A 17,919-nucleotide genomic window follows, 5' to 3' on the forward strand; every position below is an offset into this window, starting at 1 on the left:
TCCATCTAACTTGTTACTTCACCATCCTTTGTTATTTACTTGTCAGTTACTGACATTGATATGGTATCTAATTAATGACGTCTATTTGTGTATAAAAACTTCAACATGAGAAAACTTACAATCTGTTGTATACATAAAAATCACAAAATAATTGCTAAACTACTGGAATTGCTATGACGGATCTTCATTCAATCAGCAACAGAGATATGGATGCTGAAATCTGCAATAACATCATTGAAATTGTTCAAAGGTACCAACAAAGTTCAATATTCCTCGAATATTGCATAGCGACCTTGTATACCTTATTAGAGGTCTATAAAGGCACGCAGACCGTCATGAGCCAGTTGTACCGGTATTCCTTCACTATAATCATACAAGCTTACACATGAGACAAGGCGTTTAGGCTTAAAGAAAATAAAGGAAGAATAACTGTTGCAGCAGCTACACACAGACGTACCTGATAGACCATTCTGCCAACATCTGGTTCTCTCTCTGATGCTCAAAAAAATGCCTCATTCCAATCAACAGAGCCCTTTTAGGACGGATCCTCTTGATAGCATCAAGAGTCTGCAAAAATGGAACGTTGTTTCATGCTGAAGAACATATTGTTTTCCCCCACAAGAAAACACTTGACAGTTTATTAAGCAAATGTGATTTAAAAACTTCAAGACAAATATTAAGAAGTCCTTGAAAAATAACCTCACTCAGAGTTAAATGGGTGCTGAAAGCATCTCCCTGTTCAGAACATGAAGTCTGTGTCAGACTATCAACATATTTGACAGCATTTGGAAGCAAGTTTGTATTCTCTGATGGCAAGCAATGTGGGACAGGCTTACCACTCCATGCAAAGCGTTTGCTTCTAGTATAAGAAGGTCAAGTTGTCCAGCACCAGTCTTTGAAATAGCTAGAGGCAAAGAGCCAAAGACTCAGCATCGGCAATTCAGTATTGTATTCCATTCAGTGATATGGAGCAATAAAATATGCAGGAATCAAGAGAATCCAACTACAAAAAAGCTAGATTTTTCGTCATGTGAGACTGTGAGTTGCAGTGTTGCACCCTAGGTGAATAATATTTGATTCTGACATGTACTAAGACTCTGATCTCTGAGAAACATACTGAAAAGTGATACCCTTGAATTTGATCAGATGAAATCACTAAAGTTGGTGTGTAGATTTTATGATTTTCGACCTGCTACATTATCAACTACAATCACAAATAATGTTGATAATTTTGGATGCAATTGAACGGATTAGTATCATCTTTCTGTTTACAAATGAATCCTTTTAACAGATGTTAGTGAAGAAAAGTCAATATTGATTACAAATGCTCCTCTCTATGATCCGTGAGAACAAGCATTCTAATTATCTGAACAAAGAATTATGGACCAAGAATTTGTTTTACCATGCTCAGTTTTAGGTAGAAATCTCGAGACATCAGATAAATATGCAACTCTTGCTCTCCTCCCAAATAAAAAGCCTAAACAAATATACCCCTCTCCGTGCATTACCTGAACAGAATAGAGCGAGCTAAGTGACCAATCCAGGAGGCAAACACGTAGCGTAACAAGATCAAAGCAATGTTTAACAGCTTGAAAATTACCGGCAATGGCACAAACTCTAGCCCGGATGCTACAAATGGTTTCTCCACATCCTCCTCAATTATCTTCCAGTCAATCTTTGCAGCTTGGGCATCTTCATCGCCATCCTCTGGCTTCTGCTCGACCAAGTAGGGGAATCTTCTTGTGATACTGTAAAATTGGCGGCTGGTATTATTACAGGATACGTTGTGTTGGTGACTAATCCGGTACGGAGTATTATTCAATTCACTGGAAAAGCATAAGATGAAGATGGACCTGTCCATTGCGAATCGTGTGAGAAAAATAGGAATTTGCTTAATTTCGTTTCTGTAATTTCTTGGCTGCACCACCCATACTTCATCAAGGCCCAAGACAGCATCCGCGTGCTCATGAGTCAGAATGATCTGCACTGCACAGAACCCTCTTAGTCCTGCTTCCAAGACTAGAACTGAGAGGGTGAGCATCAGTTGTTTTTCAGAAAAGAATGCACTGTCAAAGATCTAACCGAATCAACTGAAGGAACTTTGTGATGGACAAACCACCGGAGAACTTGTTCTCTGAAGGTCTTGCCAATATCGATTAGAATGTACTTGTGGGTTCCATCGTCATGGCAGTAGTCTATCAGGAGGGAAGTGTTCAGCCTGAAGGCAAACAGACATGTTGTTACTTGTGGATTCCATCGTCCTGGCAGTAGTCTATCACAAGGGCACAAGGCCTTATCTCTTGTATCTAATAGGGACTCACACTGGACTGACTACTTATTCCGTGAAAAAAAATACTGTTGCCAAATGAACTAACTCCATGTCGATTGAAGCAAGAATTCGTTGCCTGTAGGCTGTATGCCTGTATCCGTACTGCGCGCACCTGTAGTTGGGGTTCCGCTCCGGCGGGAGGGAGAGGCCCAAGGAGCAGACGGCGCAGGGCGGCGTGGACGCCCTGATGAGGCACCGCGTATCGGGCAGCGCGCCGGAGCAGCCCGTGCCCAGGAAGATCAGCGACGACGATGGCTGCGGCGGCGGCGACACAGACGCCGCGGTGCCCCCAGCTGGCGGCGCCACCGGATCGGGCTCCATCGATCCCTGGACTCTGGGCTGGGTGTCTCGCAGGGAAAGAGCTTTCGGTTGGTGCGGATCTTGGACTGATTTTCGCTCTCGTTCGCCTCCGGTCCTCCTTGTTCGGTTGTTTATTGCCGCCGGCGGGAAAGCTTTTGTTTTCTTCGCATTTGTTATTGACCGCGGCAAGTCTCTGCGACTTGAGCAGCCTTTTCTTTTGTTATTTTAATAATACGCATGGTAAAACCATGATAGTTAATGCTAATGCAACCTCTTGACTCGTTAAAAAATGAACGAAGGATGAATAATCAGATAGAGATATACTCGCAAAAAAAAATCAGATAGAGATAGCCCAGCACGGGTCATTGAGCCTGTTCGCTTCAGCTTATAAGCCGACTGAAAAGCTGAAACGGTTGATTTATTGTGAGAGGAAAATATTGTTTGGTGGCTGATAAGCCAGCTGAATAAGCTGAAGCGAACAGTCTTATTCACTGGGCTCGTGTCTCGTCTACATGTTCGGCAACTTCGGCCCCGACGGCCCGTATGCGCGTCTCCACACCATGCTTGGTTACTAGTTTACATTTTGCATCTCCATGTATATCGGCTTCTTTTTTTGCATAAAGTAAAGATACATAGCAGCTTTAAATTTGTGCTTATTTAACGAATTAATTACGTTTTCGAACAAGTTAAGCTCTGTACATCCCCACCCAAATCTCTTGTATGCATAGAAGAACTTCGACGAACATATACAAAGGGAGTGCAGTGGCAAAATAAAGTGAACTAAACGAAACAAAAAAAGGGAAAAAAAAGGAATTATTAGATGATGGCATCACTGAGATCTGGACGCGCAGTAGGAGAAAAACGAGGTGAATTAAACGAAACAAAAAAGGAAAAAAAAACGTTGACAGATGTGGGATTTGAACCCACGCCCTTTCGGACCAGAGCCTAAATCTGGCGCCTTAGACCACTCGGCCAAACTGTCGTCGTTGTGAATTTTACTGATAAAAGTTATAAGTATCAATAACTAACAATGCTCAGAGCCTCATAGCGCTCACAATCCAATGATCAATCTACACGACGACCCATAAACGACAGACATGATCTGATCCGATCATTCAACTGTCCACTTCCAGCAATGGGCTACGCTATCTTCTAGACCGGCATGAGTAAGAATCAATCAATCGCATCACGAAAACCCTATTGGTATGTGGTGGAAGGTCAGGGAGGCGCAGGATTTGCACGATAAAACCACACGCTGCAAACCACCATCTGCACCCTGCCGTACGCAGAGCGCGCGGTGTCGTGCTGGGCGACATGGCGAGAGCCGAGAGAGGAGACACATTTGCAGCCTGACGCCGATGTCTCTGGGACCAGAGGCCCGGAGCGGCGCCTCCGTGGAGCATGAGCACGTCATTCACACGACCGCGACAGGTTAATGATGGAGGTAGATTAATTAGCAGGGGAGAGGTTGCGGTCGGGCTTATGTAGATTAATTAGCGGAGCAGGTGTTGTTATTTGGCCTGAACCCCCCGCAGGCAAATGATTGAGACCTTGTCGTCGCTGTTCAGACCTGAGTTTTTTCTCGCCAAGGTGTGCTCCGATAACACTATCTGATTGAGACTTCAGGTTCAGGTCCAGGCGAGGGCGAGGTTGGATCGATCGCATGTAAACAAGCGCAGAGACCATAGAGTTAAGCTAGTAACCAGGGTCGAGCCCAGCCGTAAAAAAAAATCACGTTTTTTTTCACCGCGCCGCCGCGACAAACCGCAAGGGGGATGTCAGGCGAACAGGGATCTCGGCATCTTGCAGGCACGCTCGTGCTGCGGGGTCCCATGTCCCCCGTGCGGCGGCGTGGGACGTAAAAAAGGAAAGGGATGAAATTTTTCTCGCTTTTGGCGCAGCAGACCTCCTTTTGGACGATCACGCGACGGGCTATTAGTTCAGTAGTAGAGCGTGTCCCTAATAATTATGTTGTTGTGCCTAAGTTGTGAGGGCTCTCAGCCACATGGATAGTTCATTGTGCTCATCAGCGCCTAACCTGAAGATGTGGATCATCCAAGGTACATTAGCATGGCGTACTCCTCCTGTTTGAATCGGAGTTTGAAACCAAACAAACTTCTCCTTAGGAGGATAGATAGGGCGATCCAGGTGAGTTCCAATGTAGATCTAACCTTCTACTCACTCCGGGGGGGGGGGGGGGGGGGCACCGCGGCTCCTCTCTTCTTGAGAATTCCTACATCCCTTATCAGTGTACGGAGACCTACCCCCGAACATGAACCTCGTCGCGGGCTACACTACACGTGCGTATGCTCAGAGCTCACTACCTCAGTGCCTCTGCTGGCTCACTTGGCTTGGCTAGACGCACCCACACCCGGGGTGGCCAGGGATCGCCTCTCAAGCCGTGACCGTGAAGGTGACACCCCAGCTAAAGCGATCAGACAGCGGTCGACGTCTCGTCCGGGCGCGCGCCCGGCGCATCCCTAGAGCCCTGGAGGGCTGGAGGTGGGAGACACGGGACTCCTATAGCTGAGGTCCCCGGGATAGGGAGGCGAGCCAGGCATGAGCCACATCGCCTACCGTCCACGTCGCCTCCCGGCAGGGAGGGACGAATGGGGACCTCCTGCGCGAACAGCGGTGCTTGGCGTCGCTGCGACAGCGGACTTGCGGGGAGGGGTATGTGAACAAGACTTGGGAGGAATGAGATCCTGGCCTGCATATTTTTATCCCCGAAGCTAGTGTTACGCACGCCCTGTTGCTTACTCCACCATCTTGTTTGAAGTTTGCTTCCTCCCGTTCGTTGCCATGGATTTAAGAAAGGATCAAAGGAGTAGGACCCCCCTGCTGGTGTCCCCACAGCTTGCACTATGGGCTTGTTTAGTTTGTTGCCAAACCGCACCACGCCAATCTCTGATGTGCCCGCGCGTATTTGGCCGCCGTTTCCTTCTGCGGCCGCGCCTGCACGTTGCCAATTCATTTAACTGCTCACATGTTGGCGAACTGTAGGCATGAGAATTGGCCTGTCTGCACGTTGGCATGCCTGCAATTGGTGTGGCAGCGTTGAGCTAAAACCAAACAGACCCTCGACTACCTGCTAGAGGAAATTTGAGCCATTATATTATTTCTTCGATGAAACCATCTTCGTATATGAGTATATCTTTTGGGATCTCTTTATAGCTATACTATCTACTCTCGTTCACTTTATAAAAAAAATCAATATAGGTCCATAAGATGTTTTTTTATATTTTCTTGAAGCACGATACAAAACAGCTCACGGACGTCTCCTGCCTCTTTTTTTATGGATATCGCTCATCCCCGTTCCTCCACCTGTAACCACCCGGCGCCATGTCTCGCATGTGGTACAGGTTGAAGTAGAGGTGAAGGCGTAAAAGGAAGCTTGCGCCAATGGTGTAGGCGGAAAGTTCGGTTATGCAATGTGTCTCGTTGTGATTGGAGTTGCGTGCGTGCAAGGTCCAATAAAACAGTATCTGGCTCGTAGTTATAGAAGCCGATCCTGTACCGCTTGAAGGCTATGCCAAAATTTAATTGAGAAATGGAAAGGGGAAAGAGGATCCTTCTCTCCTAAGCTATCTTCCTCTTTGTATCACGTGTCTGTGTTACACCGACGGCTATCGTCAGAATAGAGGCGTGACGCACTACCAGCATTTCAAAATAATCCAAGGCTCCTTTTACCTAACTTTTGTTTGCACTTGGAAATTGAAATAGAGTGATTACATTGTATAAACCTTACTATTTATTTTTGTAAAGAGTAAATTTTACAGCATTCCACAGTGCACGCCAAAACTATCGTGGTTATCCGTATAGCCTTTTACTTTCCCAAACAAAATCCTCCGACCATTCACGATCTACTTCCCAAAAATTCACCCAACGTTGTGGTTCCATGATCAGTCTCTCGTCCCGTTATCCACAAACCCCACCAACCTGCCGAATTTCGGGTCTGGCCTTTCGCAGAACCTGATCCAAAATCTAAAAACAACGGATTCATTCAATGTGCAAACACCTGACAGATCCAACCGCCTGCGCCCAATCTTCTTCCCTCCCCCGACGTCCCTCCGTAGCAGCCACGGCCCGCGCCACCCCCCGGACGTGTTCCGCCAAGCCGAGGAACCGAACGAAGCGAGCGTGCGTGCGGGCCCGCCGCCCGCGTCTCTCCCCTCCCCCACCCCGGTGGGTCTCGCGCGGCGCAGACGCCCATAAAAACCAAACCCCCACGACGACGCATCGCCCTCTCCTCCGTTCCCCACACCAAGTCGCCCGCCGCTGGGATTGGGAGCCCCGATACGAGACGAGGCCAGCTGAGCAGCGGGCACCCCGGGGGGCCGGAGCGCGCGATGGACGAGTACCGGACGCGCCGGTCGCCGGCGGGCGAGCGCTTCATGGGGATGTTCTCGTCGCCGTCGACGCCCTCGTCGTCCCCGACGGAGCCCTCGTTCGTCGCCGGGGACGAGCTCCACGAGGACGACTTCCTCTTCTCGTCGCCGGACGCCGCGCCGCCGCCGCCCAGGAGCCCCGGCCGGGGGGCGCCGCATGCGCAGGGGCACCTCGGCCTCCTCGCCGCGCTGGCGATGCACGAGGGGGACAGGCGCCTCCTGGTCCGCGGCGGCGCCGGAGGGGGAGGGACGGCCGCCGCCGCCGCCGCCGCCAGCGCCGGGACGCTGCTCCGGCGCAAGGCGACCATCGCGGCGGCGGCCGCCTCGGCCTCGGCCTCGGCGGCGGCGGCGACCGGGACCGGGGCCGGGGCCGGGAGCGGGGGCGCGATGTCGCCCACCCAGTCCCCGAACTCCGCCGCGCGGGCCATCCCGGCGACCGCGAGGCCGAAGAACGCCGGGCCAGCAGCCCCGCCGTACCACCAGTCGGCGCCCGTGAGGGTGCCCGTCCGGCCGCCCCGGAAGCCGGAGATGGGCCGGTGGGACGAATTCGACGACGACGACGACGACTTCCGGCGCGGCGACGCCACCATGCAGCCCCCGCACGAGATGGTCGCCCGCGCGTCCGCTGGTGGGGCCGGGCCCACCGCGCCTTTCTCCATGCTCGAGGGCGCCGGGCGCACGCTCAAGGGCCGAGACCTGCGGCGGGTGCGCGACGCCGTGCTCCGGCAAACCGGGTTCCTCGACTGAATCCGGCGAGGTGATGTGGCTCTGGCCTTTTGTTCAGAACCGTGTGCTCAGAGTCGTAGATGCGTTACAGTAGGGTACAATTGTAGAGGGTTCTTGCTGTAGATCGAGAGGCAAAGCGGGAAGGTAAGGTAACATGTTGAGTTTTTCATACAACTGCTTGCAATTTTGGTGTCCTTGGATGTGTGCGTGTCATATTACTGTAAGCTTCAGCAGTAATAAGAACTGGCGTCCTGTGTCTGTCTCTGCGAGCTCTCTGTAATTCAGGAGGAAAGAGATTTTTTTTCTTTGTCAGGGTTGTTTATTAGGTGTCCCTATCAACTATCGTGATGATTGTCAGAGACCTATGGTTTTCGTTCTTAGTGAAAATATTAGTTTTGTTTCTTACTCTCTTAATGTTACCAAGCTGCGGATGCTGATGGAAATGCATTCTTTCTGTGCTGCTTGCCTGATGTGCATTCTTGATTGAATCTACTTTGTTTTCAGAGAGCTGCTGAATTATTTGATCACCAATATGATATCACACCCTAGTGAATTGATAATGCTTTCAAATATACTCCTACGGAGTATCAGAGATGTATTTGGGTTTGTTCGGTAGCATCTGTATATGCACTCATTCAGCAATGCATGCTCATGGTTTATTTCCTGGGAGGATTTGTAGTTGGTAACAAAGCTCTCAATTCGTAGTTGGAAGATGTATATGCACTCATTCAACAACGCATGCACATGGTTTATTTGCTGGGAAGGACTGTAGTTGGTACTAGAACTCTTAATTCAATAGGCATGAAAAGCTGCAGGATCTGATCTTGTTTTTCTGTAACTCACAGTAGTACTGTACTTCTATGCGTCCATTCATAACAATTTTGTAGATAACCAGTTCGGTGTTCACGATGAACTGTTTTTCATGTTTAGTTTTCAGGAGGTGCTTAATGAACTGTTTTTCATGCTTAGTTTTCAGGAACTGTTTTGTAATGAGTTTGCACTGGTGCTTAATGTGTGCTAACAAGATGTTTGAGCCTATTTAAGCACCAGTTTGCATTGAAGGGACTTCTATACTGATGTTTAATGACGTGACAACATTCTCTCTCCTTAAGCACTCATGTCTAAGCACCTTGCATTGTAAACGCCCTGATGGCAATCACTTGTTGAACAAATGAAATATACCAGCAACATATTTGGCATTCAATTTTACTAGTTTCTTTTAGCTTATACTTCCACCTTGTTTTTTTTTGGGCAATATACTTCCACCTTGTTGTACAGCACACAATGCTGAAAGATGCCAGGTGTACTACTGGTACTAGTAGAAGAACACATAATCTTTCTTCGGTGCTTCATAACTTTCTGCCTGCACTTTAGCGTCTGTATGCTCTAGTGATATATTTCAGTGCCTTTAGGTCTGTGGCTCTTGTAGCTGCAGTAATACAGTATTATGAATGTTGAAACTTTGGGTGCCCTGGACTATACACCATTGAACGCTAGTTAAGATGCATCATTCTTCTGGAAATTCGAAACAAGGTGCTTTTTTTCTGAAAAAAATAAGCAAGGTGCTTGCAGCTAGGAGAATTGTGCACAAACATGACGGCATCACAACAATTATCTCGAACCGCTGATACTTCAAGTGATGCTTATCATGAATCAGCCAGCCTTTTGGATTCTGTTGGGCAATCCTTATTTGTGCTGTTGGTGTTCATTAAACAAATCCACAAATGATATGGGAGCCAGCCCTGATGCTTTATGTCTTTATCAAACATGGTTTTGTGAGACAATTTGGTTTGGCTCGGACTGTGAATCACTTGGCTCCACTTTTAGTGGCCCTTTGTTGGGGGAAGTGGGTTTTGTTGCCTCTTTTACTCTGCATTTTGCTTTATTCCTTTGTGCCCCCCCTTTCCCCTTGTCAATTTCAGATTGTGGGTGCAGTGCTTTAGTCAATTGCTGGACCCCTATTCAGCATGGCAAGGATCAATACAATGAACCGTCCTAATTTGCTTCATGGTGTTCTGTCTCTAGTCTCTACATCTGTGGGGCTGTGTTGAGTGTGAATTTGCTGCCGGATTCCCCATTGAGTGAGAACTGACCGCGCTGCTTTGCAAATTTGATTTGTCGGAAGCATTTTTTGGTCAGTCTCGACTGGATCCTGGCAATTGCTGCGCCTGTTTGTTTGCTAAGATGCTTCCAGAGATATGCAGGTCTAGTCAGAGTGCTGTATCTGTTTCCTGTTGGTAGGGCAGCCATGCGCCCATGATTCCATCTTTTAGTTCTTGCATCAAAGGGCAAGGCACATCAGAGACTATCAGAAAGCAATGCATCAACCTTTTTCAGGAGCCATTCTTCGATCTTCCCTCTTCATTAAAAAAAGATATTTTGACATTGCCTTTTTTTTTTCTTTGGAGAAGGATGCCACTTTTGACCACTCTATTAGCTTATACGCTGCAGAATGTTAAGACAAATAAACAATCTGTCATGAAAATTATACCCATACATTCTGCAGCGCACGCTTTTTCTTCACTCTTCATTGAAAGGGTGCTCGGCATGTTTGATCAGCGATCGCCATTGAGTCATTGACCTTTGGCAAGTGCAGTTTCGCAGTGAGTTTAATATCTTAGAACACACAAAATAGGAACTGGGTAGAAGTCAACACTGAAATTAATGGAAAAAACTCGAACATCACTGAAATTGACATACAAAACTCGAACATCACCGAAATTAACATACATTTGGAACTTGATATCCGAAAGAGAACTCCTAGAGAGGACATACCCAGTTGCGAGCTGAGTTGTTCTGTTCTCACGATGCTGCCATCAGTTTCTAGTTCGACACGGTTCATGCCTGCTGCCGAAGCCAAGTACAGAGCCTGCAGACATGCCAACTTCCAGACTTCATATTCTCGCCGCGGAACGCACCATCAACATTAATCTTCTGGTAATCCTCCCTCGGCTTGGCCCAGGATACTGAATTTCCCTCGGCATTGTCATGTCTCTTACTGAAGAATTCAGTATACTCCCAAATATTCAGTAGAACCTCCTTTTGTGATGGTGAAGGCTGCCGATTCTACTCTGTGATCCTCCAGCGGCAGCTCACGCCACAAAGATTTTGCAAACTTGCATTTACCCCATCTTCATCAAGTCTGAAGCACGTAGGAGCATAGGGCATCTTGTGTCACATCCAGGCCTCTTGACTTGATCTTGCGTCTCATAGGCAAGCTACTGTCGGATGGTGAACAGTCCCCCTGAGCATGTTCCGTGTCCAGTGCAGGATTTTTTTTTTTGAACGTAGTGTCCAGTGGGATTCATCAATGCATACTTTTTGTAAGAATTTTAGGACGTTTTTTTAGCAGGAAAAAACGGGGGAAAGATCGAGGAGCGCGCCAATGCGACAGAGAATTAAAAAGGCTGAAAGCCTTGGCTCGTTTCGGACCACTAGACAAGCCCAATCGGCGAAATCAAGAACAAAGCCCAAAAGCCCACCCCACAAATTCGCATCGGCGGCGGCGCCTCGCTGTCTTCTCCGCCCCCTCCCGGCCTCCCCGGGCCCCGGCGGTGCGCTCCCCCCGCCGCCGCCGGGCAGAGGCAGCAAAGCTAGATGCAACCAAAGCAAAAAAGGGGACCAAAAAATTGAAGAAGAAGAAAATGCAAAAGCAAACTCGACAGTGCTCTCCACGAGACCACGACCCACATGGATGCTCCTCCTCTTCCTCCTCGCTGATTCACTCGACAGTGCCTTCTACCCCAGCCGCAGACGAGCCGGCCGGCCCCACTCGCCCAGCGCCGGCCCCCATTTCTGAGCCCTGCGCCGCAGAGAGGGGCGAGCCGACGCGCCGATGAGACCGATACGGCTGCCGGAGCCGGAGCCTCCGGGAGGGGCCACGCCGGAGATCTTCGCCGCGGGCGGCGGCGCGGCGGTGGTGCGCCGCGCCGTCGTCATCGGCAACGGCTGCGCCGGCGCGGAGGGCCAGTGCCTCGGCCTCCTCCGCGCGCTCGGCCTCGCCGACCGCCTCACGCTCTACGTACGTAAGCCCCCAACTTCCCTCATTCCCTGCCAGCCCTGCGGTGGTGGTGTGGTTGGATTGTTCACCTTATTTTGTTGCTCGTTCGATTGATGTCGTCAGTTCAGTTATCCTTCTATTGTTCTACATATAATGGCTGATTCGTACTGCCACATACATTTCTGATGCAACATTTGGGCTGATTTGGTGTGGCTAGAGAAAATGGCATTATGCATCCCCTTCTTTTTTTTTCTTTTGAGAAAATGGCATTATGCATCGAAAAGAATTTGGTGCCTCATGTGTGGTCCTGTGGGGGTGTATCCACGGCCCATGGTTTAAGAGAAAATTGTACATTTTTGTTCACATAAGCTGTGGCTCAAGAGTTGAGGTATGCATTGAGTTGGGTGAGAATGGTTCTCAGTTCCATTAATGTATTCTGCATTGAGTTGTATTTATTAATTGCCCTAATATTAAATTGGGATTTTTATCTTGCTATCGCTGAGGGGACTGTATATCTGAATCTTTGCAATTGTGGTGGATCAGATGTAAACATCAGTCTTGAGATGACTCTAAAATGGATCGGCAGTTAATTCTGAAAATTTCTGAATGTGGAACCAGTTAATTACTGGCCTATGCATTGCCACATGCCTGCGTCTATTGTAACCCGGGTTTTTCTTGGCAGTTTCTCTGCCACAATGCAGACTGGATTTTTTTGGTTGTTTATTTTGATGTATCTGGAAATATCTGTAGCCTGAAATGCTGTAACTGAACTGTTGTTTCTTTCCAGTGCCACTGCAGTCGTACATTTTAAAAGGATATGCATTGCTGTTTCTTGTCTGTGCAAGCTTTGTTCTTTTCTGTATGGAAGAGAAATTTAGTGATATCTCAACTTACCTATTTCTCATCTTCCTTTAAAAAAAAATTCTCATGGCAAATGTTCTAAAAAGCATGGCAAAAGTTTGAAATGGGAGTTATCATCTAGATTCAGATTACAATTCAGCTTTCCTCTCCTAAAGACCCATTTATTTGTTCTTTCATTTAAGCTAATGGTTGCTAATTACTTTTCTTTTTTTTCTGAATATGTCTGGTTTCACAGCGTGCTATCAGGCCCACAGGAGGAATCAACAAGTGGCTGCATTTTCTCCCAATCTCCTTCCACAAAATACTGGATCAATTTCTCAGACGCGTATTTTCTGATATGAGATTTGCAACATTGGTTCAAGGAAACAAGTTTGTGCAGTATCCTGTCCATAACTGTCAATCATTTGGACTGTCTTATGTACTGGAAGCAGATACTCAAAAGATGGTGACCATGGTCCGTGATACCTTTGAGAAGTAGGTCACGTACCTTTCCTTAGCTGTTTTCAGCATTATCCATATAAGCATGGTTTCTTCTTAATTTCTGATTTTTTTTCTTAAGTCTCCTGTTTCAATTTATGAGGTCAATCGTCATGTTTCCATTTCTTCACACATGCTATATTTGAAATGATGGTCATTTTTTATGGCTTGGTCACCTTTTTTTTAAAAAAAAATCACTTGTGAATTAGAGCATAGTATTTATATGGCTTCCTGTATAAACTTAATCACATTCCTCGAAATATGGCTGAGGTTTGTTGGCTTCTCAGGTAGAAGTAAACTGTAGTGTTCTCAATCTGAATTTAAATAAGCAAATAAGGTTGCAAGCATGCATTATGTTGATAGAACTAGCGTAACATGTCAGTTGTGTGTTGTCAACTTGTCGTTGCACTGAGATAAGATGCTTTCAGGAATAAAATTGGAAATAAGAATAGTTCTTCATAGATTTAAAGGTCAACTTCTCAAAGCTAAAGCATTTTTCTTGAATTTCGTAGATGACTTTTGCTCTGCAAAATGATGACCAGCCTAGACATTGTCTAAGACATTTATTCATAGGTTCTCTAACATCATCAGCCCCTTGCTTCATCAAATTTTGATTCACTTTCAGAGAAGGTCCTGCATTAGTTGTTGCTTGTGGCCGAGATACCATATCGTATGCAAGTTCCATAAGGTGTTTAGCTCCAGATAATGTGTTTGTCATTCAGGTAGAATACCATGATCAGTATAACTGTTTAATTCATGTTACTCAATTGGAGATTTTGAATATTTTTCCTACTTCTTTAGCGGATCATTGCTTAGCAAGTGATTTGTATTTATTTGTTTTCAGATACAACATCCCAGGTTTCACCTTGATAGGTTTGATTTAGTCGTGACACCTCACCATGACTACTATGCTTTAACTGCAAAAGGACAACAAGAAGTTCCACGCCTTCTCCGGAGATGGATTACTCCACAAGAACCACCTGGTCCAAACGTGGTATGCTGCTCAACTTTCTTATATAAAATGCCCTGTATGTTTTCATCATGTAATTGTTGTGCTGTTCTTAACATGTGAAACTTGCAAAGCCAGGTCCTCACTGCTGGTGCACTACACCGAGCAGATTCTTCTGCATTACGTTTTGCTGCTGCAGATTGGCATGCCGAACTTGCTCCTTTGCCAAAGCCATTGGTAATAGTAAACATTGGTGGACCAACAAGTAAATATTCCCCACCCTCTTGCCCTTCCTGCGCCGACTATATTCCAATGTACCCATCTAAGTCATGTCCTTGATTGACTTGACTGGGGAACCGAACAATCTGCAGTACCAATTAGTGGTACCACAAATTATTACAAACACCGAACTCCTTTGTTCAGGAACATATGATCATCCTACAATTAAACTGTAGTCCCATGTTGAATCCGCACTTCATGTATAGTGTTATCTTCAATGACATATTTCAATACAAAGGTTACTTCTTCAGATTTTGGTCATATTCTAATATGAAATGAGAATGGTAATCATATATGGTGTGAAGGTAGCCTACTACAGTACTACCCCATGTTAGGTGATATGTTAACACATTGATGGCATCCATTCAATCTATGCGAAGCAATTGCTCAAGTGCACAAATGCTAGATCTCTGTTCTGCACAACTAATTGTATGCACGTCGATATATTCCAGATTCCTCATTCCCTTTCATGCAAACTCTTGCATTCCACATGTTCTTTTTGTTCCTTTAATTATTGAGGAAAAGTTCAGAACCTTTTGGAGTTTGAAATTGTGGAGACCAATAAAACAAAGGCTTTTAGATCTCTTTTGTTTCAATAGTTTTAGTATATTTTACTCTACAGTTGATCTGATTCTTTTCAACTTCATATGAATATATGGGTATTTCTAATGCATAGTCTTTTCAATGATTAGGAAACTGTAAATATGATCTGGGCCTTGCCAAGCAGCTGGTAAGCTCACTACACAATGTTCTGAAGACCTGTGGAAGTGTCAGAATTTCATTTTCAAGGAGAACACCACAAAAGGTAGGGTTACTAGGACCTTTGAGTGTTCACTTTTATTTTTTAGGAAGTGTTTACACTCAATTTCTGTAACTATTGTCGGCAGGTGTCTGATCTCATATTGAAAGAGTTCAGTACACATCCTAAGATTTATATTTGGGACGGTGAAGGTATATTTGCAAATGATATTGGTGGCATATCTTGATCCTTGTGTAACATGGAAAAAATGTGTTGATCTGTTTTTGTCACTGCAGATCCTAACCCGCACTTGGGCCATCTTGCATGGGCTGATGCTTTCATCATAACAGCAGATTCTATAAGCATGCTTAGTGAGGCATGCAGCACTGGGTTAGTTGTTATGCTATATTCTTACACTGTGCCAGACTTTGACGGAATGCATCACTAAGCTTCGAGTATAACTTCTTACAGGAAGCCTGTATATGTCATTGGAGCCGTGCACTGCAGGTGGAAGTTCTCAGATTTTCACAACCGTCTACGTGAGCGTAGGGCTGTCCGGCCATTCACTGGGCTGGAAGATGTAAGCTTTCTTAATGCTACCCTTTGTCAGTTGATTTCTCTTGGGCGGCGCTTAGATATACATCCACATATTTAGTTCTAACATACAATTGCACCAAAGTGATTTCCAATTATCTCAGTTTTGAAGCTCGTCAGCATTGAATTTGTAAACGCCACAATGTCCTTCATCGCAGATGTCAGATAGCTGGAGCTATCCTCCCCTGAATGATGCTGCTGATGTGGCTTCACGTGTTCGTGAAGCGCTTGCACAACGTGGATGGAGGTTGGGTTAACAGTAACAGAAGTAGAGAATGAAAACTATTATGCCAAATTTAGATATTAAAGAACTTCAGTATCACAGAAATTTGGTATTTAGTCATGCCTGGCTTGCGAGGCAAAACCATACTTGACTGATTGTGCAATTTGCATGAAGCACACTCGGTTCCACATAAGTTTTGAGGAACCATACATCCAAAGGTGTGAAATCATGACATATCCATTCACCATTGTATTGTTCTGTTGTAAAGACCCCGATTGAACTGCAAGTGGGATTAGATATCACTGAAAGAGTTGGCCATGGCATCATGGGACATCTGCCATCGTGGGCTGTGACTGTGCTGAGTTTATCCTGAAACGCCATTGCTCCCTTGTGCTGCGACGGTGTGTAAATCCATTCGTGGCGTGACAAATTATGGAGGCCACGTTAGGTGGCAGCATAAACTAAGCCCCTCCTTTGCGAAAGGGGTAATAGATCTAGCTTGGTTGTTGCTTCTCTTGTTTATCCGGGTGCGGCCGATACTTTGGATTCGCCTACTTGTCTGGCCGATCCGGTTGCTAGATGTAGCTGACCATCTGTTGGATGGCCGCTGGCTGCTGGACATTTTTAATCGAATCAATCATCCGGGTTCTGATTGGTCTGTCAGTAGCATTGCTTTTCCGTGTGTGCTGATCCGAATTCAGAATTAAGTCGCAAGCTGTAATCAGTTATCAAGCTACTACCTCCATCTTCCCTAAATGTTTGACGACTAACTTTTAGGGATGGAGTATTTAGGAGTAGACGTTTTGCGCTCTACAGAAAAATCAAGAACGCGTGTGTTTTATACTTTCAAAAAAAGAAAGAAGAATGCGTGTGTGTAAACATGTGAAGTCTTGGATGACTTTGTGCTGGTTGCTGGGTCCTTCGGTCATTCCTTTCTTGCTCCTCCGTGGCTGTGCAGACTGCAGCGACTGGGTGCACAGCTCGTAGATTCCTTGGGAAACCGTGTCCGTGTGGCGGCATTTACCGTTGTGCCCTTGAGTAAGTTTCGCAAAGAAACAAACTACAGGACCAGGATATTGGGTCGCAAAGAGCCAAATTACAGGCCCGCAATGGTTGGATTTGGGTTTGTACTTTGTACGGTCACTGCAAGGTTCAGCTTCAGGTCACTCTCAACGAGAGTCTCATTCTCGTTAAATAGAGTGCTATATCAGCATTTTCGTGGCAAAAAAATGAATAAAAAGAGAGGTGAAATGAGTTTCATAGTGATGAAATCGTATATACACTGTTTCCAACACAGTTTGTACACAGCATGTAGCCTAAGAAATAACAACGAATGAAACAATGCATCATATGAAATTATTTTAACTACAAGTTAAATGTTTTCTTTATTTTGGAAATATAAACATGAAATCCTTCATTGAAAATGACCTTATAGTTGTTTGGCGCCTATGGTATGGTCTCACGAGATCCAAGGTGAGTTTTGTTAAGAAGCCTAAAATTTGATGCATGTGGAAGATTCCTTTTTGAATTGAAGGCTTGTGGAAAATTCCTTTTTGAATTGAAGGCTTGGTCACACACCTATAAATTTTGAAAATAAATATAGCATCTATAAGTATTTATACTTTGATTGTTTGGCGCTGCAAGCGCGCGGATGTCCTATGAAAAATTTTCCATCGGACGCTACGACGAAACATTGAAAACGGTCACTATTTGGAACATGACAAATGATGTGTAAAAATGATTACGACGTTCGACTCTAGGATAGAAAATTCCCACCGCAACATAAACACTATATTTCATGCAACATCCACTATGAAACATGTAGAAATAATAGCTGCAACATCGATGTTTAACAGTTGCAACATCGATGTTTAACTATTGCACCATATGTTGGAGCATCCGATTTTTTAAAATTCCAGACGTCCGTGCTGTAGTATTACCGTTGATCGTTTTGTTAAACCTCTTCATTATGGTGCGTGTAGCATTGATTTGCCACGTGTAATAATGAGTAAACCGATTCTCCCTTATCAAGGGGAGCCAGGAAGCTAGAAACT

The 17,919-nt window shown here is 45.7% G+C and overlaps 3 protein-coding genes and 1 non-coding gene across 6 annotated transcripts; 2 read left to right on the forward strand and 2 right to left on the reverse strand.

Moving 5' to 3' along the window:
- LOC101769677 (putative hydrolase C777.06c) lies at window positions 1–2,799 on the reverse strand. Of its 2 annotated transcripts, XM_004975521.3 has the most exons (10): window positions 2,442–2,799; window positions 2,083–2,218; window positions 1,854–1,981; window positions 1,601–1,748; window positions 1,403–1,508; window positions 837–904; window positions 700–735; window positions 458–567; window positions 302–363; window positions 1–220 (listed from the first exon to the last, which is right to left on the reverse strand). In XM_004975521.3, the coding sequence occupies exons 1-9, from the start codon at window positions 2,648–2,650 to the stop codon at window positions 306–308; spliced, it is 999 nt and encodes a 332-aa protein (XP_004975578.1). In that variant the 5' UTR covers window positions 2,651–2,799; the 3' UTR covers window positions 1–220; window positions 302–305. The 2 variants fall into 2 exon arrangements, with proteins under 2 accessions (XP_004975578.1, XP_022683938.1); XM_022828203.1 differs by lacking the exon at window positions 1,403–1,508 and having other exon boundaries at window positions 837–893.
- A 732-nt stretch (window positions 2,800–3,531) lies between these two features.
- TRNAL-UAG lies at window positions 3,532–3,611 on the reverse strand. Its single transcript has one exon. It is a non-coding gene; the product is annotated as a tRNA-Leu (tRNA).
- A 3,090-nt stretch (window positions 3,612–6,701) lies between these two features.
- LOC101770081 (COPII coat assembly protein SEC16-like) lies at window positions 6,702–8,151 on the forward strand. Its single transcript, XM_004975522.4, has one exon. It carries the CDS (start codon window positions 6,979–6,981, stop codon window positions 7,762–7,764), a length of 786 nt encoding a protein of 261 aa, XP_004975579.1. The 5' UTR covers window positions 6,702–6,978; the 3' UTR covers window positions 7,765–8,151.
- A 3,107-nt stretch (window positions 8,152–11,258) lies between these two features.
- On the forward strand, window positions 11,259–16,205 carry LOC101770480 (mitochondrial fission protein ELM1). 2 transcript variants are annotated; one of them, XM_022828671.1, is made up of 10 exons: window positions 11,259–11,764; window positions 12,840–13,078; window positions 13,707–13,803; window positions 13,926–14,075; window positions 14,169–14,295; window positions 15,002–15,114; window positions 15,197–15,260; window positions 15,345–15,438; window positions 15,520–15,628; window positions 15,747–15,883. In XM_022828671.1, exons 1-10 carry the CDS (start codon window positions 11,579–11,581, stop codon window positions 15,750–15,752), a joined length of 1,185 nt encoding a protein of 394 aa, XP_022684406.1. In that variant the 5' UTR covers window positions 11,259–11,578; the 3' UTR covers window positions 15,753–15,883. The 2 variants fall into 2 exon arrangements, with proteins under 2 accessions (XP_022684406.1, XP_004975580.1); XM_004975523.2 differs by having other exon boundaries at window positions 11,261–11,764; window positions 15,801–16,205.
- Window positions 16,206–17,919: the final 1,714 nt, after the last annotated feature.

Source organism: Setaria italica, chromosome VII (genome assembly GCF_000263155.2).
Source record: "Setaria italica strain Yugu1 chromosome VII, Setaria_italica_v2.0, whole genome shotgun sequence".
Taxonomy (NCBI): Eukaryota; Viridiplantae; Streptophyta; class Magnoliopsida; order Poales; family Poaceae; genus Setaria; species Setaria italica.

Coding starts and splice junctions, on each gene's coding strand:
- LOC101769677 (XM_004975521.3), bottom strand. CDS start 2,650: ATGGAGCCCGATCCGGTGGCGCCGCCAGCTGGGGGCACCGCGGCGTCT. Junction 1,982..2,082: donor AAGTTCCTTCAGTTGATTCG/GTTAGATCTTTG, acceptor TGTGCAGTGCAG/ATCATTCTGACTCATGAGCA. Junction 1,509..1,600: donor TAGAGTTTGTGCCATTGCCG/GTAATTTTCAAG, acceptor TATTCTGTTCAG/GTAATGCACGGAGAGGGGTA.
- LOC101770081 (XM_004975522.4), top strand. CDS start 6,979: ATGGACGAGTACCGGACGCGCCGGTCGCCGGCGGGCGAGCGCTTCATG.
- LOC101770480 (XM_004975523.2), top strand. CDS start 11,579: ATGAGACCGATACGGCTGCCGGAGCCGGAGCCTCCGGGAGGGGCCACG. Junction 11,765..12,839: donor CCGACCGCCTCACGCTCTAC/GTACGTAAGCCC, acceptor CTGGTTTCACAG/CGTGCTATCAGGCCCACAGG. Junction 15,439..15,519: donor AGTGAGGCATGCAGCACTGG/GTTAGTTGTTAT, acceptor AACTTCTTACAG/GAAGCCTGTATATGTCATTG.